The 22331-nt window shown below is 27.0% G+C and overlaps 2 protein-coding genes across 3 annotated transcripts; both read right to left on the bottom strand.

Moving 5' to 3' along the window:
• Nucleotides 1-172: 172 nt before the first annotated feature.
• On the bottom strand, nt 173-15989 carry LOC113389155 (translation initiation factor IF-2, mitochondrial-like). 2 transcript variants are annotated; one of them, XM_026626208.1, is made up of 13 exons: nt 15866-15989; nt 15496-15586; nt 14798-14929; nt 12157-12330; nt 11859-12045; nt 9592-9789; nt 8328-8377; nt 5930-6144; nt 5654-5864; nt 3361-3465; nt 1185-1540; nt 820-968; nt 173-429 (listed from the first exon to the last, which is right to left on the bottom strand). In XM_026626208.1, exons 1-13 carry the CDS (start codon nt 15895-15897, stop codon nt 197-199), a joined length of 2133 nt encoding a protein of 710 aa, XP_026481993.1. In that variant the 5' UTR covers nt 15898-15989; the 3' UTR covers nt 173-196. The 2 variants fall into 2 exon arrangements, with proteins under 2 accessions (XP_026481993.1, XP_026481994.1); XM_026626209.1 differs by having other exon boundaries at nt 12181-12330.
• A 1896-nt stretch (nt 15990-17885) lies between these two features.
• LOC113389361 lies at nt 17886-18700 on the bottom strand. The gene is made up of 3 exons (XM_026626413.1): nt 18561-18700; nt 18287-18499; nt 17886-18220 (listed from the first exon to the last, which is right to left on the bottom strand). The coding sequence occupies exons 1-3, from the start codon at nt 18610-18612 to the stop codon at nt 18000-18002; spliced, it is 486 nt and encodes a 161-aa protein (XP_026482198.1). The 5' UTR covers nt 18613-18700; the 3' UTR covers nt 17886-17999.
• Between the last annotated feature and the right edge of the window lie 3631 nt (nt 18701-22331).

Below are 22331 nucleotides of genomic sequence, written 5' to 3'. Positions count from 1 at the left end.
AAACTAATACTGTGTATGCCTTAAAAGCACCTTGCAAACTTCAATAAATTTATATAATTAAACCACTACCCATAAGCCTATAATATTTTAGGTATATCTAGGCGAATTTTCATTGAAATCATTTCCGTTTGTTAATAAAAATCATTTTATTAATTTACAAATTTATCTCCTAATTATAATACTAATAGTTATTCTACTAAAACCCTGGATTCCATTCAGTGAATTGTGGTACATGATTAACCTTATAGCATACTACACGATCACCTTGCTTAATTTCAATACTCTGGTCTTCGAACCTCAAACCGCACTCAATGTCCTTTTTTATGGTGTCCACCTCTGTCTTGACGTGTCTCATGGACACTAATTTACCCTGATGGATTACTTCACCGTCTCGTTCCAGACGATACAGTGAACTTTTCTTTAATGAACCTGGGAAATAGATAATTGTAATTAAAATATATATATATATATATATATATATATATATATATATGTATATATACATATATATATATATATATATATATTATATATATATATATATAGTATGTATATATATATATCTAGTATGTATATATATATATCTATCTATATATATATATATATATATATATATATATATATATATATATGGAGCTCAAAATTATGTAAGATTAGCTGAATCTCGAAAACGGCTGCACCGATTCGGCCACTTTTAGTCTTAAAATATTTAATCTAATCCAGAGGTTGTGCAAAAGGTGAGAAATTATTTCAAAACCGCGTAGAAACTTTACATTCGATGGCAATTAGTTTTGACGAATTATTTATTATTATCTTTACCTTGCGTGCATCTGCAACCCATTACTGTAACTTTGTGCTTGCCTTCGTTTATTGCAAATGTCTGCAGAACTGTTGCCTCTCCAATAATCTCTTCGACAGGTTTTAATGGCAGTTTGTTAGATATTTCTTCTTTGAGATCATCGACTAACCTGGAAATTGAAAAAAACAAAATTACAAGCTGCTACTGGCTTCAACAAAGATTCTGATAAAACTTTGCAAGGTTTTAGAGTTTATAATCGAAACAAAGCCTATGGGAAAAGCTTGGAATATAATAATAAAAAGCAAAGTTTCTTTAAATTCGCGAGAACACATGAGATATCTATAAAACCAAAATTACGATGAACTCTAATACATTTTCTATTTACCTATAAATTATATCGAAATGCTTCACTTTAACATTCCCCGGTATGTTAAGGTGCTCCTTAACTTTAACATTAAAAGCATAAATAACAGAATTGAAAGTCTTGGCAGCAACGACATCATTCTCAGTAACATCTCCGACTCCATAATGAACCAAATCCAAAATACAATCGTCTTCATGGTGATAAGTGTCCAGGACATCTAAAATAGCCTCTACTGATCCATGGACGTCCCCTTTGATGATAATAGAGACACTTGGGGGGCCACTTTTGTCGTCGACGTACTCTTTGGGCCTAGGGCCGGTTCGGCGATTTTTGAAGAACCCTTTTTTGCGTCGGGCTTCTCTTTCTGCTTTGTAAACCTGGGGAAAAAAATAAATGTAGTGTACTGTAAAATGAGTAAAGGACTTGCAAGTCCTCTGAAAAGTACAAGCAACCTTTACATTTACAATAAACTACCGGACGAACTAAAGACAATGATAAACCAAAACAATTTCAAAATTAAATTAAAAAATTACATAAGAAATAAATGAAACAAATGAGATAAAATTCCTTACTTTAAACACTATATTACTTCTGTTCTGTAAAAATATTAATTACAATTAAGTATAAGTACGCATGTATGTGCGCAAGCGTTCTGTGTATATATGTGTATATAATAGTAATAAGTGAAAATTATCTTGTATTGTTAGACAATGCTGTTTATTATTTGATTTTTCACAAATTTCCCAAAGACACCTTTTAAATATTACAAATATTTTAAAAGTTATAAATTATTTAATAAATAAATGTAGTTTTGCTCATTTTCTTGATAAATTGTTCCCATTTAGTAATTTTCTTTTCTAAAATGTTTCATATGTACTATAAATACTTATATATACTATACTATATATAAAGTGTTCTAGAAATATTTTTGTGACTAAACAACGTTTGCCGGACCAGCTAGTATATATGTACACCTTTTAAAATATTTTTAACTTCTAGTAGGGTAAGTTATTGTAATGGGCCGAAAATCGGAATTGAAAATTTTTACATTTCTCGACGTTTTGAAGGTTTCTGAACATTTTGGCATACTTCAGAAAAAATGGATGCGTGTGTGTGTGTGTGTGTATGTATGTATGGATACAAATTTTCGCCCACGTTTTCGGGCGTACGGATCAACCGATTTGAATGGTTTAAAAAACATTCGATTCCTTTTGATAAGGAGATGTGATGATTAGTTTTTGGCAAAGGCAGGTCCAGCAGTTACGGAGATAAGGAGCAAAGAGTGCAGAAAATAGAAATCGAGTTTTTGAGAGAACGGAGCATCCGATTTGAATGATCTAAAAAACATTCAATTAGTAATGATTGGGAGAAGCGTTTATTAGCTTTTGGCAAAGGCAGGCCCAGCCATTTCGGAGATACAGAGCTAAATGTACAAAAAATGGCAGTTTTTGAGAGAACTAAGCGCCCGATTCAATTGATTCAAAGAACTTTCTGCTTGTGTTAACAAAATAATTGATTTTGATTTTTTTTTTTTTTTAGTTTTTTTTGTATATCGAAAATAATTCAGACTTTATTTTTATTCTGACTAAAGTTCTAATATAACTTAAACAAATAATTTCAACTTTGCAATTCAGTTTATATAATTCTTATAAATATTAGACAATGTTACTATATTTATAATTATCTATTTGAAAACATTCAATATTCCTCGAACATTTCGTTACGGTACGGAAAGTTCCAGCAATTTGCCTTAAGGCACGATGCCACCCACCCCACTAGTTTTTTTCTAAAATTGCATAGTGTGTTACACGCCTTAGCATAAGGCCGTATCAACACTTGACATTTTGTATATGGACGGTTGATTATGACTTTACATGGCGCCGGTAGAGTGTGATGGCGGCTTTAGGATTGTAAGGCCTGTTTTACACTTGACTTTTTATAGGAATACTTTTTTATAAATTTAAAACTAAAACAATTTCAATACAATATATATATATATATATATTATATATATATATAATATGGTCAATAATAAAAAAAATATATAGATGTCTTAATGTAAGTCTGTTACATAAAATTTAGATTTATTATTTTATAATTGCTGTGATCTCTCATACCAGAACAATTGTCTGACTGAAATACAGTATGTACGAATTATATCAAATGAATAAATAAATAATAAAAAAAATGGTGGTACCTCTTCGTGAGCCTTGGCCTTCGCCTCAATAATACTTTGACTTTGTTGTATCACAGTTTGCTGCACAATATTCTCTCTATAATGAAGCACAGACGAAGCCATTTTCTGAAAACGCCAAAAATAGTTTAGGTAATTTATAATAGTCCTTGGTAAAAAAAAAGCTGGTCCAATTTCGTTATTAACTTCCCGTAGGGTAATTATAGTAATGGGCCGAAAATCAAAAATAAACATTTTTTCTCGACGTTTTGAAGGTTTCTGAACATTTTAAGGGACATACCTCAGAAAAAATTGATGAGTGTGTGTCTGATTTTTACTTTTAAATATGATGTCGAGTTAAAAAAGAACCTTTAGATTGCTGCAATAACATCAAAAATCAAAAGAATGTTGAAAAATTTCACGATTAGAAATGACTTCTACTGGTTTTGTTTTCTAATATCCAACTATTAACAAAAAATTACTTTAGTTGGTTTTTTATATGTTTAGTTTCTTCAAGAGTTTTTGTACAAAAAAAAACCGGTTTATTTATGTTAAGATTTGGCAAAGTTAGATCCGTGGCGCTAGGGTACGAGCTTTGGTCTCGCAACCATAGGGATACTGTGATATTGCGATGTAATGATATCAGATTTTTGCTTTCAAATATGATATTAAGTAAAAATTGCAAATTATTTTTTTAAATTGCAAATTGTCAGGGTTTTACACGAGTATTATCGTCAATCACATTTAATTGGTCAAATTATAAATCATAAATACATTTATCATCGAAAATGTGATGAATTTTAGAATCAGTTTATATGGATATAAACAGCGGTAAATTACCGTCAATAACAATAATACGATTACATTTAATAACTTGATTTATTTTATAATTTGTTTATTGAGTTTGATTTGTGATTAATTCGAAAATATTTATTACACAGATGGAAATAAAAATTATTTTCTGAAAGTTGATTTTTTCACGAATGAAATTTGTGTGTATGTGTCATCAGAAAAATGCAGTACTATCACTTTATCTTATTTTCCTATAATAAATCTTATTTGAATCTCTGTGTGCGTCAATGTAAGTCAATTCATTTCAAATCCATTTAAATTAATTACATTACATGAATTGATGTATTGATAAAATGCCAATTCAAGAATATATTCCAAATGAAGATATGATAAGATTCTAGTGAAGTAAATATAAAGATTTTAGAAATAAAAAAATATAAAAATCCCATCAAACTTTTTACTATTGACTTTTTTAACTTCCCGTAGGGTAGTTATAGTAATGGACCAAAAATCGAAAATGAAATTTTTTGCATTTCTCGACGTTTTGAAGGTTTCTGAACATTTTGGCATACCTCAGAAAAAATGGATGTGTGTGTGTTTTTTTTCGTCCACGTTTTCGGGCGCACGAATCAACCGATTTGAATGGTTTAAAAAACATTCGATCCCTATTGATAGGGAGATGTGCTGATTAGTTTTTGGCAAAGGCAGGTCCAGCCGTTAAGGAGATATGGAGCAAAGAGTGCAGAAAATAGAAATCGAGTTTGTGAAAAAACGGTGTATCGAATTTGAATGATCTAAAAAACATTCAATTTGTAATGATTGGGAGAAGATGTGATTAGTTTTTGGCAAAGGCAGGTTCCGCCATTTCGGAGATACAGAGCTAAATGTGCAAAAAACGGCAGTTTCTGAGTGAACTAAGCGTCCGATTTGAATGATCTAAAAAACTTTCTGCTTGTATTGACAAAACAATTGCTTTTGAGAATAAAAAATTATTACATCTTTTTTTATTTTCCATAGAATATTTTTGTAATTTTGGATTAAAAATTCAAAAAATTACCCAGGCTAAGCACAGTCTAAGCGCCGCTCTGGTACAAATGTTTACCCAAGTGCGTTTAGACTGCTTATAAACTGGAGCAGTTTTCCAATTTTGTGAAAACTATTGAGAAATGTGAAAATGCAGCCAAGTTAAGCACAGTATAAGTGAAAATGTCGCACAGAATTATTTGCAAATGCGTTTAGACTGTGACTATAGCGAGCACTGTTTCAATTTTGTATAAATTAGGCAACTAAACATTTTTTTAAAATTGAATTCGTAATGAAATGACGATTGTTAATGTTCTGGAGATAGTTTGATTTTGTGATTTACATTTGCTTTACTCAGATATAACAAAAGATAGCAAAAATAATGAGATTTACAGTATTTGCAATACCACGTTTAAAATTTCTCGAATATTTCGTTACGGTAGGGGAAGTTCCAGCAATTTGCCTTAAGGCACGATGCCATACACCACTAGTTCCTTCTTACCTCCGATTCGACTTCGATCATCTGATCACCAGCCTTAGGCAAATCTCGCCAACCAGCGACTTCCACCGGAATTCCGGGGCCTGCAGGAATGTGCGTCACCTGATCACCATGGTGATCATACAAAGCCCGAACACGACAACTTGTCAACCCGGAAACTAAAATATTACCACGCCTAAGAGTTCCTCTGGTCACCAGAGCTGTCGCCAATTTCCTAAAGATAAAGGACACATTGGTAAAAAAATTAAATTTTAGTTTAATTATTAAGTTTGGTATTACCCTTTGTGTTCGTCGGTTCGAGTTTCGATCACCCATCCTTCGACAGGTCCTGTGTAATCGGATTTCAGGCCCATGATTTGTGCCTGAACACTGAGGGCTTCGACAAGTTCATCAAGACCGGTTCCTTTGGTTGCAGAAATTGGAACCCATTGTACTTCGCCGCCCATGCCTTCTAAATTTACACCGTGGGCTAGCAGGTCTCTCTTGACACGCTCCTAAAACAAAATAATGACATATTGGTTGCTAAGACTACAGCAGTAGATGATGAGGAAAAAAGGGTGAAACCTCTGAACTTTATTACTGTGCTCCAATTTGCATGAAATTTTGGAAATAGGCTAATCTTACACTCAAGTTTAAAAGTGAAAATAATTTGCACTGCTTTTTAGTTACGTAAAATTTTTTACACGAATTTTTCGAATTTACGAAAAAAATCGTACAATTTTTTTTTTTTTTTTTTTGAAAATGTTTGGATTTCATTCAAAAGTTCAGATGAGAAGTAAACAAACGTGATATCTTACTAGACACTTTCCTCCTCCGCGAGATTTTTCGTGATTTTTTGCCTATAAATATAAATATAAATAAAAATATAAATATAAATCTTATATATAAAAATGAATCGCAAAATGTGTTGGTAAGCGCATAACTCAAAAACGACTAGACCGATTTGGCCAATTCTTTTTTTAAAATGCTCGTTGATGTCCAAGGATGGTTCTTACGCCGAGAAAAAATCGAATAATTGCCAGGAAGAACCTAAAAACAGCCTTTTTTTACATACAAATGTTTTCTAACTAAAGCGTAGAATCAATTTGAGTTTTATTGCTATTATATAAAGTTCATATTAAATTACAAGCACCCACTGTATAGTCCTTCTAAACGATTATGCGGATTTGATAAATCTTTCTGAAGTTTGTTAAGAAAATTTTATAAGATATATGTGATTATGAAGTCCTGGGATGTATGTGCAATATTATAGAAATAAATGAAAAAAATAGCAAAAAACAACATGTCATTGTTTGCATTGAAAACAAATGAAAACTATCATCTGCCAAAAATTTCAATTTATTTATGAGCCTAGACAATATTAGAATATGTATAATAAATTTATGATGAATAAGAAAAATGAAATGTCTACATTATTATTGCTAAAAAACAGATGAGATGTGCCAGAAATTAAAATAATATAAGATACAGTATACGTATGGCAGATTGAATGATACACATATGAACAGGATATGAAAAATTAATTCACTTAAAATATGAAATTATGAAATTAATCAGGGCCGGTTCTACCTTTAATGCGACACTTGCGAAAAATACGAGCGCACGCCTTAGGGGGCGCCAACACAAGATTCGGATATTAAATTTTCAATATAGTTTTTTTTTTCAATATATAATTTCTTTGCATCTTTTACTAATCTTTTCACAATATTTTTAAAATTCGAAAAAAAATCACTTTATAACAACAAATGGGAAAGTAAAGATTAATACATACAATTCGGCCCTCACGATATCGATTAGGAGAAGTTTAAGATGCAATTTTGGATATCATAAATAATAAACAATTAAATTAATTTAATCCAACATGAAGTACCAGTGTTATGATATGGTTATGGTTATGGTTATGTTATACCGTTTAAAATACTTCAATTTCCAATATTAGTGTGGGAATTGAGATTCATCATTTTATTTAAAGCAGTTCTACATTTAACATCGCTCATATTATAAATGTATATGCATTTTGGCGTGAAGAGTAATTTAAAAAACAATAATTATTATTTTTAAGTAAACGGTAAATATTAGTATTAAATTAAAAAATTATGGACATGGGTACAGGACAACGTCTGTCTGGTCATCTAGTATAAATATAAATATAATTAATGGACGCGTCCTAAGGTCGGCCTACCTAAAGATAGAACTGGTCCTAATTAATACTTAATTTCATATTTTAAGTGAATTAATTTGTCATATCCTGTTCATATGTGTATCATTCAATCTGCCAACATATAATAATAATAATGTGACATTTCATTTTTCTTATTCATAATCATAAATTTATTATACATATTCTAACATTGTCTAGGTTCATAAGTAAACTGAAATTTTTGGCAGATGATAGTTTTCATTTGTTTTCAATGCGAACAATGACATGTCGTTTTCTGCATTTTTTTCCATTTATTTCTACAATATTGCACATACATCCCAGTGTTTTATAATCACATACATACTAGAAAATTTCCTAACAAACTTCAGAAAGATTTATCAAAATCCGAATAATCGTTTAGGAGGAGTATACAGTGAGTGCTTGTGATTTAATATGAACTTTATATAATAGCAATAGAGCTCAAATTGATTCTACGTTGGTTGCTTAGACTAAAAACAAAATCAATTTATTACTCACAACATCAGCATTCGGCTTATCAATCTTATTGATGGCAACTATCAGAGGAACTGAAAAACAAAAATAAAATTACATATTGTCCAGTAAACTTCTTATAATCTCAGATCCATTTTACTATTTTTATTATTTATCAATATTACTAGATGTTAATTATTTAAAAGTTGTAATAATTATTGAAATTAAAAAAAAAAATACTAGTCATTAGGGAATGCAATACCGATGGAAAATTTCAATACCGGTATTTCGGCAATTTTTCCTTTTAAAACCGGAATACCGGTAAATTACCGGTATTTTTATTATCTTAAACAAACGCAAACAAAATTGAAAGTTACTAGTACAAATATAAAAAAAATGTATATACAACTACAACTATATTTAACTAAACAATAAAAACAATAAAATAAAACAATAAGTTTATTTTTTTTAAATAATAATTTAACAAAAGTATATGCAATTTAATTAATTCATTATCGCTATCGAGTATATTGAATACTTTTCACCAAAAACAAACTTATGAGTAGGAAAGACCAAAAACTCATAAAAGATCATATTAGATTATTATAATAAACTGTATTGTCCGATGTGTTAAATCAGCATAATCTCCAATATTTAAAAAAAAAATTCTACACTAATTTAAGATCCGATATTTTGTCGAGATAAATAATAAGTTACTATAATTGTTGAGTATTATTATTTATCACATTGTGATGCTTCTGTAGTATTTTCAAACTTCGAAACGTTTTCGAAAAATAATATTTTATAATTGTAATAAGAAGCAAAAATATTTCGTAATTATCATAATTATTATGTATAAAGTTAGAAAAAAATAAAGATTACGCAGGGGTAATCTGTATGATATAAAATATTTTGGCGCAAATATCACTTAAAAAACCGTTACATTTTTACAATATCATTATCTATCAGTCCAATTCTATTTATTGTAACACGATATGAAGCCCTTTGGAAAGCAATAAATATTCAGTTTAATGACGAGTTGAGATAATATTTGACATTTGTTTATCATATAGAATCACTTGAAGGTATAGCTGTTTATGCGATTATGGAATTTAAAGATAAATTTGTTCCGAGATAATTAAACTTTAGTGCATTATGTATCAAATAGCGCTTATGTAAATATACCGAAAATACCCGTATTTTTGGGGTAAATAACGGTAAAAATACCGCCGAAAAATCGGGCGGTTTACCGGTAATTCGGTATACCGGTATTGCATTCCCTACTAGTCATCATCTGTCCATACCATACCATCAGCTTCTTTAGCCAAAGCAATGACCTCCTTCGTCTGTGCCATAACACTATCATCGGCTGCAACCACCAGGACGATTAAATCCGTCACGTTCGCGCCTCTTGCACGCATAGCCCCGAAAGCCGCATGTCCTGGCGTGTCCAGGAAGGTGACGCACTCCAGTTCCTTCGATGAAGGGTCTTTGTGGTCCAGAGCCACTGGGTAAAGGACAGAGAACAAATTATTAACTTTCCGTAGGGTAGTTCTAGTAATGGGCCGAAAATCGAAAATGAAAATGTTTGCATTTCTCGACGTTTTGAACGTTTCTGAACATTTATTAGGTTGTCAAATATCTCCCTTCCGCCTTTTTGTATTATAAACCAATAGCAAAAAGGCGGAAGGGAGATATTTGACAACCTAATATAAGGGGCATACCTCAGAAACTAAATGGATGTGTGTGTGTGTGTGGATAAAAAATTATTACATCTTTTTTTATTTTCCATAAAGAATTTTTGTAATTTTGGATTGAAAATTGATAAAATTATCCAGGCTAAGCACAGTCTAAGCCCGCCAAGCATCTCTCGACTACAGATTATTTTTCTAGATATTATATCAAATACAGTTGTAAAGGCTAATTTTGATATCAGTCAAATACTGGTAAAAACTCTTGTTCGCAGAAATAGCATTTCCTAATAAAATAAATATTAATTTAAATATTAGCTTAACAATATTGTAAGAAAAATTGAGAAGCTTTAAATCTTTATTTTTGGATATGAAAAAACAATTGTAGTACTTTCGTCATTTTGGTAATAAAGAATAATATCTTTTGCACTATCTTGTGTTTCACATTTCATTTTTAGAAAATGAAAATGTGAACAAATTTTTATTGTGATTCCAAATACTCAAAGCTAACAAAACAGCTGCTCCCATGTAAATGTTTTCTTCGCCATTTACCATGCAAAATAATACAAATTTAGAAAATGTATTTTGTCAGTAAATATCGCATTTTTTTTATAAATCTCATGTCAACCCTAAGAAATTTTTGCTTTTGAAAAAAAAACCCAAATCAAATTATGATAAATTATATTTTTGGAAGTACGTATGGGTGCAAACAATTACCCAGGTCCACAAAAGAAAAGTCGCTGGATAATAATTCATTCATTCAGAAAAAATGCTACAAAATGCCAGTTTTTAGATGTGATTCTTGTGGCAATTTTTAATTTTGTTGCAATTACATTATTTCCGCGCTCAGTCAACAAATCTTTTGACTTAATTTTAGTTCAGACTTTTGAGTTTATGAAAAAGCCTTCAGTTTTATTAAAAGAAAAAGCAATTTATTTTTATCGTGGGTTGTACGAACGTAATTTTATTTTTAAATTTTATTCTTTATTTTAATTTTCCTAATGCGGATTAGAAAACTACATACAACTCCAAATTTTCATTATTTTATAATAATCATTTTAGTAGTCATTTTTTATTTAGCTCGGTAATGGATCAATTATCGATTAACTATTATCGCCTTTTTTGTGAATGTTTTTAATAGAAATTTGATGAAGATTTTTCTGAGCTTATAAAAAAGTTTAAATTTATCCGTTCTATTCGCTGCAATATTTTAAAAACAATTCTTAGATATTGGCAACGAAATGGTTACCTCCGATAAAACCATCTGATTTGCAGGCTTATCCTACCGTACATATATTTCCCGATGTGCATTAGAAGTACATAGTTTTTGAATGTCTTGCAGAAAGAGCAATTCTAGCAAAAAAATTAGAAATTTAATATTATAATCTGAAAATAAAACTGTTTTTGAGAGAAAACTGATTTTTTTTTTCAGAGTTATTGAAATCTCACTCGTTTCGCTATGCAATAAGCTAATTCAAATATGTATGTTAGTATTTTAGCTTTGTAGTGGGTAAATTATCAATGTAATTTGTGTTAGCTGCCCCTTTTATTTATATACCACATATTTATACATTCAGAATTAGTTAGTCATTTCTTTTACTAATGATTTTCTAAAAATATTTCCTGTGGCTGAACGTTCGCCGGGTCAGCTAGTATATATATATAAATTACGTGCGGCCCGCCATAAAATTCAGATATAACAAGATAGCAAAAATAATGAAAGTTACAGTATTTGTAATAATATATTTGAAAACGTTTAAAATTTTTCGAATATTTCATTACGGTTCGGGAAGTACCAGCAATTTGCCTTAAGGCACGATGCCATACACCACTAGTGAATTCTTACTTGGGAGTCAATAAAATAATTGTCTGTTGTTTTTTTTACCTGTAAAGGCTCCAATGTGTTGAGTGATGCCACCAGCTTCACCTGCAGCAACACTGGTGCCTCTCAAAGCATCCAGAAGACTTGTTTTACCATGGTCGACGTGTCCCATTACAGTCACAACAGGAGGACGAGGTTTTAACAAAGGATCGTCTGGTGCTAAAGGAGGTCTTGGGAAGACATCACGTACCTAAATAAAAAATGCACCACAAAAAGTTACCTAGTTGTCGATATTGGAATGCATCATCGAGTGAAACATCCCATTCAGCATCACAATATAAAAGTATATAGAATAAATTACTATGATGGTTGGTGTCCTGCTTACTTTTTCTTCAGTGTGTGTGCTCGTCTGGGGCACCGGCACAATTCTAGATTTGAAACCAGCTTTAGAAACAATTTCTTTTGTGATTTTTGGATTGTCAAGCCTAAAATTCTTATGTATGTCTTGTAAGCCTTCGACGTATAAACCTATTTCCTGAAATATTTTAAGGGCATTTAAAATGATTAAAAATTCGATTCATTAAATAAATTATCTTCTAAATATTCTGGATCCTCCATCAGATAATAATATATACATATTATATATATATATATATATATATATATTAGGGTGGTCCTTAAAATGGTCATTTTCGAATTTCCTTGCTCCCAGGGGCTCAAATGGTTCCAAATAGATAAAAAACAATTGTCTGAAAGTTTTAGCTCTTAATATTAACGTTTAGATAGAGCGCAATTCAATCAAAGTTTGTATGAGAAGAGCATGGAAAAATTTTTGAAAATTTAAAAAAAATGTTTTAGGTATAACTTAGCGACAAATGAATGAGTTTTATTCATTCATTTGTTCGCTAAATTACATCTAAAAAACATTTTTTAAATTTTTGAAAATTTTTCTATGCTATTTCCATACAAAACTTTGATTGAATTGCGCTCTATCTAAACGATAATATTAAGAGCTAAAACTTTCAGAGAATTGTTTTTTTATCTATTTGAAACCATTTGAGTCCCTGGGAGCAAGGAAATTCAAAAATGACTATTTTAAGGACCACCCTAATATATATATATATATATATATATATATATATATATATATACATATATACATTTATAATACATAATGTTTTTTTTTTAATTTCGTTCTTAAAATATATAGTTCTTTGGTTTTTGCTTAATTTTTAAATTATTTTGCTTATTTTAATTTACAAAATATTTAGTAGTTTCTTTATAGCATTTTAAAAAATATATATTTCTGGTTTTTGGATTTTAAAGTTTCTGGATTATTGAGTTTTTGGATTTTTGAGTTTCTTGATTTTGAGTTTCTGGAGTTTCTGAAGTTCCTTGATTTTGATGTTTCTGGATTTTTTAAGTTTCTGGACTTTTTGAGTTTCTGTATTTCTGAGTTTCTGTATTTTTGAGTTTCTATATTTTTAAGTTTCTGTATTTTTAGGTTTCTAGATTTTCAAAGTTTCTGGATTTTTAGGTTTCTGGATTTTAGAGTTTCTGGATTTTGAAGTTCCTGGATTTTGAAATTTTCTGGATTTTGGAGTTTTTGGATTTTGACGTGTCTGGATTTTTTGGTTTCTGTATTTTTGTCTTTCTGCATTTTTGAGTTTCTGGGTTTTTAGGTGTCTGGGTTTTGGAGTTTCTGTTTTTCTGGATTTTCAAGTTTCTGGATTTCTGAATTTTTGAGTTTCTGGATCTTTAGTTTCTAGATTTTTAAAGTTTCTGGATTTTAGGATTTTGCATTTTTAGGTTTCTGGATTTTTAGAGATTTTGGGTTTTGTTCCTGGATTTTTGAAGTTTCTCGATTTTTATGTTTCTGGATTTTTGAGTTTCTTGATTTTAAAGTTTCTGGATTTTAGAGTTTCTGGATTTAGGTTTCTGGATTTCTTGAGTTTCTGGATTTTTGAGTTTCTGAATTTTTGAAGGTTCTGGATTTTTCGGTTTCTGTATTTTCAAGTTTCTAGATTTCTGAATTTTTGAGTTTCTGGACTTTTTGATTTTCTGGATTATTAGGTTTCTGGATTTTTAGGTTTCTAGATTTTTAGGTTTTTGGATCTTTAGGTTTCTGGATTTTTAGGTTTCTAATTTTTTGCGTTTCTGAGTTTTTGAGTTTCTGGATTTTTACATTTCGGGATTTTTAGGTTTCTGGATTTTTAAGTTTCTGAATTTTTAAGTTTCTGGATTTTTGAGTTTCTTGATTTTTTAGTTTTTGGATTTTAAAGTTTCTGAATTTTTAGGTCTTCGGATATTTAGGCTCATGGATTTTTTGAGTTTCTGAATTTTTAGTTTCCTGGATTGTTGACATTTCTGCGTTTCTGCAGATTTTTGCGTTTTCTTGAATTTTTCTGTTATTTTCTGGATTTTCGAATTTTTTAGATGTTGGGTTTCTATATTCTTTGGTATTCTAGATTTTTGGCTTTTTTTAAATTTTTGCGTTTCTGGATTTTGGGGTTTTCTCCATATTTCGAAAATATGCAGAATCCGGGACAAAAGATCTAAATCCGGTACAAATACTGCTTTTAGAAAAACCCAGGACACAAGGTGCAAATCCCGGTCTATTTTTATGTAATTGAATGAAAAAACCTTCTGCAAAACGTCATTCTTCAAAATAAGAAATTTATTCTTCAGAATAAAGAATAGTCTGGTTAAAAAAGTTTTAAATTGTTTCAGAGCAAACATAGTTGTATCTTGTTCAATATTTTTGAAATAGTTTATTAAATTTTGGCTAGTTTCACCAATATATATTAAAGCACAGTCTAAGCAATTGATTTGGTAAATTTAAAGACTAGGATTATAGGCAAAACATATAGATTTTAGTATAAACTCTTCAAGAATTACATGTTTTTTTTATTGATAAGTGTGTTTAAGATTTAATTTAAAATTATACAGTATATATATATATATATATATATATATATATATATATATAAAGAGCTGTTTACCTGAACTTGTTCTAAATCTTTGCCCATGCTTTTTGCTAAATCATTTATTGTCATATTTCTCCATATGTCTATTGTTGGCCCATCTTTCTTTAATTTAGATTTCGGTGAATATTCTATTAATTTTGGAGATTTCTAAAATATATACATATATATATATATATATATATATATATATATGTATATATAACCAAATTATCATTATTAAGAATAATAAATACTGTATATATAATAGTTCAAATATAAATTTATAAATATTGAATATTTTTAAAACTGCAAATACAATTAAATTTTAATTACAGAAAAGAATAGATAATGCAGCTTAATATTTATGTATACAAATTAAAAAGACTTGGACGACTTTAAGTAGTATTCCATGATTGATTTACTCAAGAAGACTCCAGCAAAATCTACAGACAAATTGTCTTTAAACAGAAGTATGAAAAAACAGCAGGACAACCCAATCCAAAATGTCGTCAAACAACTATTAGAAATATACTAAGAAGATATGATAGACTGCTCACTGATCAATAACGAAATAAATCATCAAACTCAAATTTATCACTAAATTGTAGAAAAAATATACAAATAATATATAATTGAAGAAAGTATATCTAGAAGTTATCTGGTTCTAAGATCTTATATTACTAATCGATACAAAGATAACAATAGACAATATATAGATTATAAATTATCCTTACTCTTTCTTCTGATGTTTTTCTACGTTTATACGAAGTGGGTCCTGTGAAAAACGTTTGGAATGCACAAACTTTCCTCGGACTTTGTCCAATCCTGTAAACAACAATTATATATACATACATATATATATATATATATATATATATATATACAAAATGTAAGTACTTTTTACTTGCAATTGTTCAAACTTTATGGTTACATATATTAGTTTTTAAATTAAATGTAGTTCCACTAAATAAAGGCTACAATCCCAAGCCAAAACGTATGAATTTTATCATATTTTCTTTAATAAATTCATGATTTTTATTAATATTATGTACAACTATTAGACTTTGTTAATATATATTAAATATGATATAAATATTTTATTACCTCAGCATTCCCAAACGTAACACTATAGCCATTTTATTCACATCTATATTATTATATAAACAATTTAAATTAATACATTATTAATATTTTATATTAAATATATATTACTTTAACATTATTACACAATATAAGACATGCTTTTTTGAGGTTAAAGTTTTGACGTTTGATCGTCGCGCTCTCAGTAGTGAGAATTTGTAATTGAAATAGAGCGGAAAGTTTGAAATTAATTTATATAAATATTTTATATATGTATTTTATTATTATTGTTATCTACATGTACAAGAATTATTTTTTAATAAATATAAATTGCTTATATTATTAATAATGAATTACTTCAATGTTAATCCATGTTTAGAAAGATTGGAACAATAATTTATGTGTATAAATCAATATATACATTAAATATACTGTTTCCTTATATAAAGAGTTTATATATAAATTTATAAACATGTATAAACCAATATTTACACTTATATATACTAATTTCTCTTGTACCAAGTTTATATATAAATTTATAAATGTGTATAAATCAATATATATATATATATATATATATATATATATATATATATTTATATATATATATATATAAATATATATATACTAATTTTCTTTTATACTAAGTTTATATATAAATTTATAAACGTGTATAAATCGATATATACATTTATATATACTAATTTTTCTTCTATCAGTATAAACAAGTTACATAAAATATTAATAATAAATTACTTAAATGTTAATTCATGTTTAGAAAGATTAGAACAATAATTTATGTGTATAAATCAATATATACATTTATATATACTAATTTCTATTGTACCAAGTTTATATATAAATTTATAAATGTGTATAAATCAATGTATATATATATATATATATATATATATAAATATATATAAATATATATATATACTAATTTTCTCTTATACTAAGTTTATATATAAATTTATAAACGTGTATAAATTGATTTATACATTTATATATACTAATTTTTCTTATACCAAGTTCATATATATAAATGTATAAACATGTATAAATCAATATATACATTTATAAATACTAATTTCTCTTATACCAAGTTTATATATATAAAATTATAAATGTGTATAAATCCATATATACATTTATATAATAACTAATTTCTTTTATACCAAGTTTATATATAACGTGTATAAATCGCTATATACATACATAGTTTATATATAACATATAAAACAATATATACTAACTTCTCATATAAATTTATATATAATAATAATATAATATATACATTTATATATACTAATTTCTTTTATACCAGGTTTATATATATATATATATATATATATATATTTATAAATGTGTGTAAATCTATATATATATATATATATATATATATATAAAAGTATATATGCTAATTTTTCTTATACCAAGTTCTTATAAATCAATATATACATTTATATATACTAATTTCTCTTATCCCAAGTTTATATATAAATTTATTAATTTGTATAAATCAATATATACAATTATATATACTAATTTCTTATCTTAAAAGTTTATATGTAAATTTATAAACGTATATAAATCATTATATACATTTATATGTACTAATTTCTCATATAACAAGTTCATATATAAATTTATAAACGTTTATAAATCAATATATACATTTATATATACTAACTTCTCTTATATATATATATATATATATATATATATTATATAGATTGATTGTATATATTGATTTATACAAATGTATATATATATATAATATATATATATATATACATTTGTATAAATCAATATATACATTTATATATATATATATATATATATATATATATAGTTTTTTCATATAAAGTGTACATATATTAATTTATAATTATGTATAAATCAATATATAAATTTATATATACTCATTTCTCACAACACAAGTGGATATATATATTTATAAATGTGTATAAATCAATATTAACATTTATTTATATTAAATATTTATATTAAAACAAAGTCACATATTAGTAATTACGTCTTGTATTACGTTTTACAGATTTTACACAATATATTAAAATAACTTATATATAAAACATTTTCAAAGTACACATAGTTTTATATTAAAAATAAAAATAAAACATTTCAATAAAAGCACTTAAAAACTAAAATCTCCAATATACATCGGCTCGAAATCAGGATGATCATCTAAATCATCAAAGGCACCAGGTAAATCATCCACAGGCAAATCGTCAACAAAATCAAAACCTGAATCGTCACCACATTCTGGTTCTGGTGTAGGTGGTCGATAATCAAGACTTTCCACCAGCTTTTCTGTTAACTTTGCGAGACCGCCAGGGTACAAGTCGATGTAATCATCTGGATAAAACAACATAGGTTATCAAAATAAACTAAAAATCAAATTTAACATGTATCATTTACTACCTATAAAGGGTACTTCATGGTAGACTTCATCATAAACAGGTGACAGGGTTTCCTTAGGTTCTGTTTTTATGACCTTTGTTAGTGGTACTTTAGGGCTGTTCAGCAGATTTGGTTTCAAGGGTGTAAACTTCTTATTGAGTGTATTCTGCACCTCAGATAAAGCCCCTGTGATTTTTTTAGGGGTCAAGAAGGCTTTGCCAGAACGTGCACCTTCTGCAAATGCCAAAAGCTTGGAGCATCCTTACACAAAAGTTAAATATTACAATAGACTTACCATTTTCCAGTTGTCTGCTAAATCTGTTGGTGGCTTCTAAGTTCCTGGCCATGTTGCTTGTTTAAATGCTGCACAATTAATGTCGAAAAATAAAATGCAATTAAATAAAATACAGAAGCTGAAATGTCAGTTCGTTTCAAATTGACAGTTGGTGACGTAGTTCAGGCGATTGCTACTAGATAACGGTAGTGAAGTTAGCGCCGGTTGGTGGGCGCGATTTTTGAAATTTAAATTGAACCCAGGGTAATTGAAATTTGTATATATGAATGTATATATATAAGAATACACATGTAGAAATTTATATATAAACTTGGTATAAGAAAAATTAGTGTTTATAAATGTATATATTGATTTATACAAGTTTATAAATTTATATTTGGACTCTTTATAGGAGAAATTAGTATATATAAATGCATATATTGATTTATACACGTTTATAAATTTATATTTGGACTCTTTATAGGAGAAATTAGAATATATAAATGTACATATTGATTTATACACGTTTATAAATTTATATATGGACTCTTCACAGGAGAAATTAGTATATATAAATGTATATATTGAATTATACACGATTATAAATTTATATATGAACTCTGTATAGGAGAAATTAGTATTTATAAATGTATATATTGATTTATACACGTTATATATAAACTTGGTATAAGAGAAGTTAGTATATATAAATGTATATATTGATTTATACACGTTTATAAATTTATATATGAACTAGTTATATGAGAAATTAGTATATAAAAATGTATATATTAATTTATTCACATGTAGAAATTTATATATGAACTCTTTATAAGAGAAATTAGTATATATAAATGTATACATTGATTTATACACGATTATAAATTTATATCTGGACTCTTTATAAGGGAAATTAGTATATATAGATATATATATATTGATTTATACATGATTATAAATTTATATATGCACTTGTGTTATGAAAAATGAGTATATATAAATGTATATATTAATTTACACACGATTATAAATTTATATATGGACTCTTTATAGAAGAAATTAGTATATATAAGTGTATATATTGATTTATACACGATTATAAATTAGTATATATAAACGTATATATTGATTTATACACCTTTATAAATTTATATATAATCTTGGTATAAAAGATTTTAGTATATATAAATGTAAACATTGATTTATACATGTTTATACATTTAAATATAAACACTTTCTATAAGAAAACCGTATATATATATAAATATATATATATATATATATATATATATATATATATATATATAAATATATATTGATTTATACAAAATTATAAATTTATATATGGACTCTTTATAGAAGAAATTAGTATATATAAATGTATGTATAAAAGAAAAATAAAAAAATATTATAAGGAAATTGAAGATTGAATAGATATTTTAATTATAATAAATATTATATTGCAGTATAATGAAATAGCCAAATGATATGTATATATAAAATAAGAAAATTGTTTCATAATCTCTCATACCAGATACCCCTGTCTGACTGAGTTTTGAAAATAATATATAAATAAATAAATAAATAAATAAAAAGATAAAAAAATATGTATTGATAGTTTTCCTAATCCGGGACCATAAATAGATTTTTCATTCTTTAGCAACAAATAGAAAATTCGGGACATTTTTAGTTTTTGTCAAATAACTCAAAAATTTCATATGAACCTACCTTTTATTAGTTAGATGGGGTGAAACTAGATAAAATTTAGAACATTTCCTTTAAAACAAATATATACATTCCGATAGAAAAGTTTTGAATAAAACGATTTTGAATTTGTATATCTAATAGCGTATAAAAGAATCCAATTGGAATCCACTAAGATTCCTACATTTCTAAAGAGATTGCATGCAGCGCCTCTATGTTAAATTGTTCCCAAATCGTGAGGAACTACGTAGTGACTACCGGGTTCATGTGGTTCTGTGTTAGATGGCGCCACCGTCGGCAAACGTTTGACAGTTCTCAACGACTCATATATATATACTAGCTGTCCCAGATTGTATGGGAATTGGATATATAAATGTATATATCGACTTATACACTACTAGGCATTTATATATGGGGTCAGTATATTAGAAAAATGGATATATACATTTATATATCGATTTATACACGATTTGCCATTTATATATGGGATCTGTATATTAGAAAAATGAATTTATACATTTATATATTGATTTATACACGATTTGGCATTTATATATGGGATCTGTATATTAAAAAAAAGGATATATACATTTATATATTGATTTATACACTACTAGGCATTTATATATGGGGTCAGCATATTAGAAAAATGGATTTATACATTTATATATTGATTTATACACTACTAGGCATTTATATATGGGGTCAGCATATTAGAAAAATGGATATATACATTTATATATTGATTTATACACTACTAGGCATTTATATATGGGGTCAGCATATTAGAGAAATGGATATATACATTTATATATTGATTTATACACTACTAGGCATTTATATATGGGGTCAGCATATTAGAAAAATGGATATATACATTTATATATTGATTTATACATAATTATATATATACTAGCTGTCCCATATTGTATGGGAATTGGATATATAAATGTATATATTGATTTATACATGATTATATATATACTATCTGTCTCGGTTTGTATGGGAATTGGATGTATAAATGTATATATCGATTTATACATGGTTATATATATACTAACTGCCTTAGTTTGTATGGGAATTGGATATATAAATGTATATATTGATTTACACATGGTTATATATATACTAACTGCCTTAGTTTGTATGGGAATTGGATATATAAATGTATATATTGATTTATACATGATTATATATATACTAGCTGGCTCGGTTTGTATGGGAATTGGATATATAAATGTATATATTGATTTATACATGATTATATATATACTAGATGTCTCAGTTTGTATGGGAATTGGATTTATAAAAGTATATATTGATATATACATATATCAATTGATTTTATATAAATAAAATGACTTGTACTTGGTTAATTTCCTGTCTGGGTGTCCTGTAAAAAAACATCTCCTTTCCTTCTGTTCAAAAATTGAAATATTTGGTTGATTTTTCACAAATTTTATATTTTTTTTATAATTTTCATAAGGTTTTTCATATTATGCTAATTAATAATAACATTAATATAATTTCATATAATTATTCACTATATATATATATATATATATATATATGTATGTATGTATTTTATTATATATTATATAAAATATAGAAAAGCTAATTACAAAGCTATATATTTAATATAAAAATCTAATATATATATATATATATATATATATATATTAGCTAAATTAAGATTATATTATTTATATTTATTTTAATATCTACAAACAAATAAAGTCTTTATGCAAAAATATGTCCCTGACATTTTCGCCATCACATAAAATTTTTATATAATAAGAGTACAATATATATATATATATATATATATATATATATATATATATATATTAAAAAAAAATTAACAATTACGACATTTCGGAACTACACATGCTCCATCATCAGGTATTTTGTTATTATCAAAAACGAAGAATAAATTCATAAATCAAAATTACAAGTAAAAATATTATTTTGTTCAATCCAAACATTTTTTAAATAAAAAAAAAACTAATTGTTTATACAAAATACTTGATAAAATAAATATTTCAAGTTATTCAATATTTTGTTGACAAGATAATAAATAAAAAAATC

The sequence above is a fragment of the Ctenocephalides felis genome, unplaced genomic scaffold (genome assembly GCF_003426905.1).
Source record: "Ctenocephalides felis isolate EL2017-DRISC unplaced genomic scaffold, ASM342690v1 CF-g0.4_SCAFFOLD_03573, whole genome shotgun sequence".
Taxonomy (NCBI): Eukaryota; Metazoa; Arthropoda; class Insecta; order Siphonaptera; family Pulicidae; genus Ctenocephalides; species Ctenocephalides felis.
This window is presented reverse-complemented; position numbering and strand designations above follow the sequence as displayed.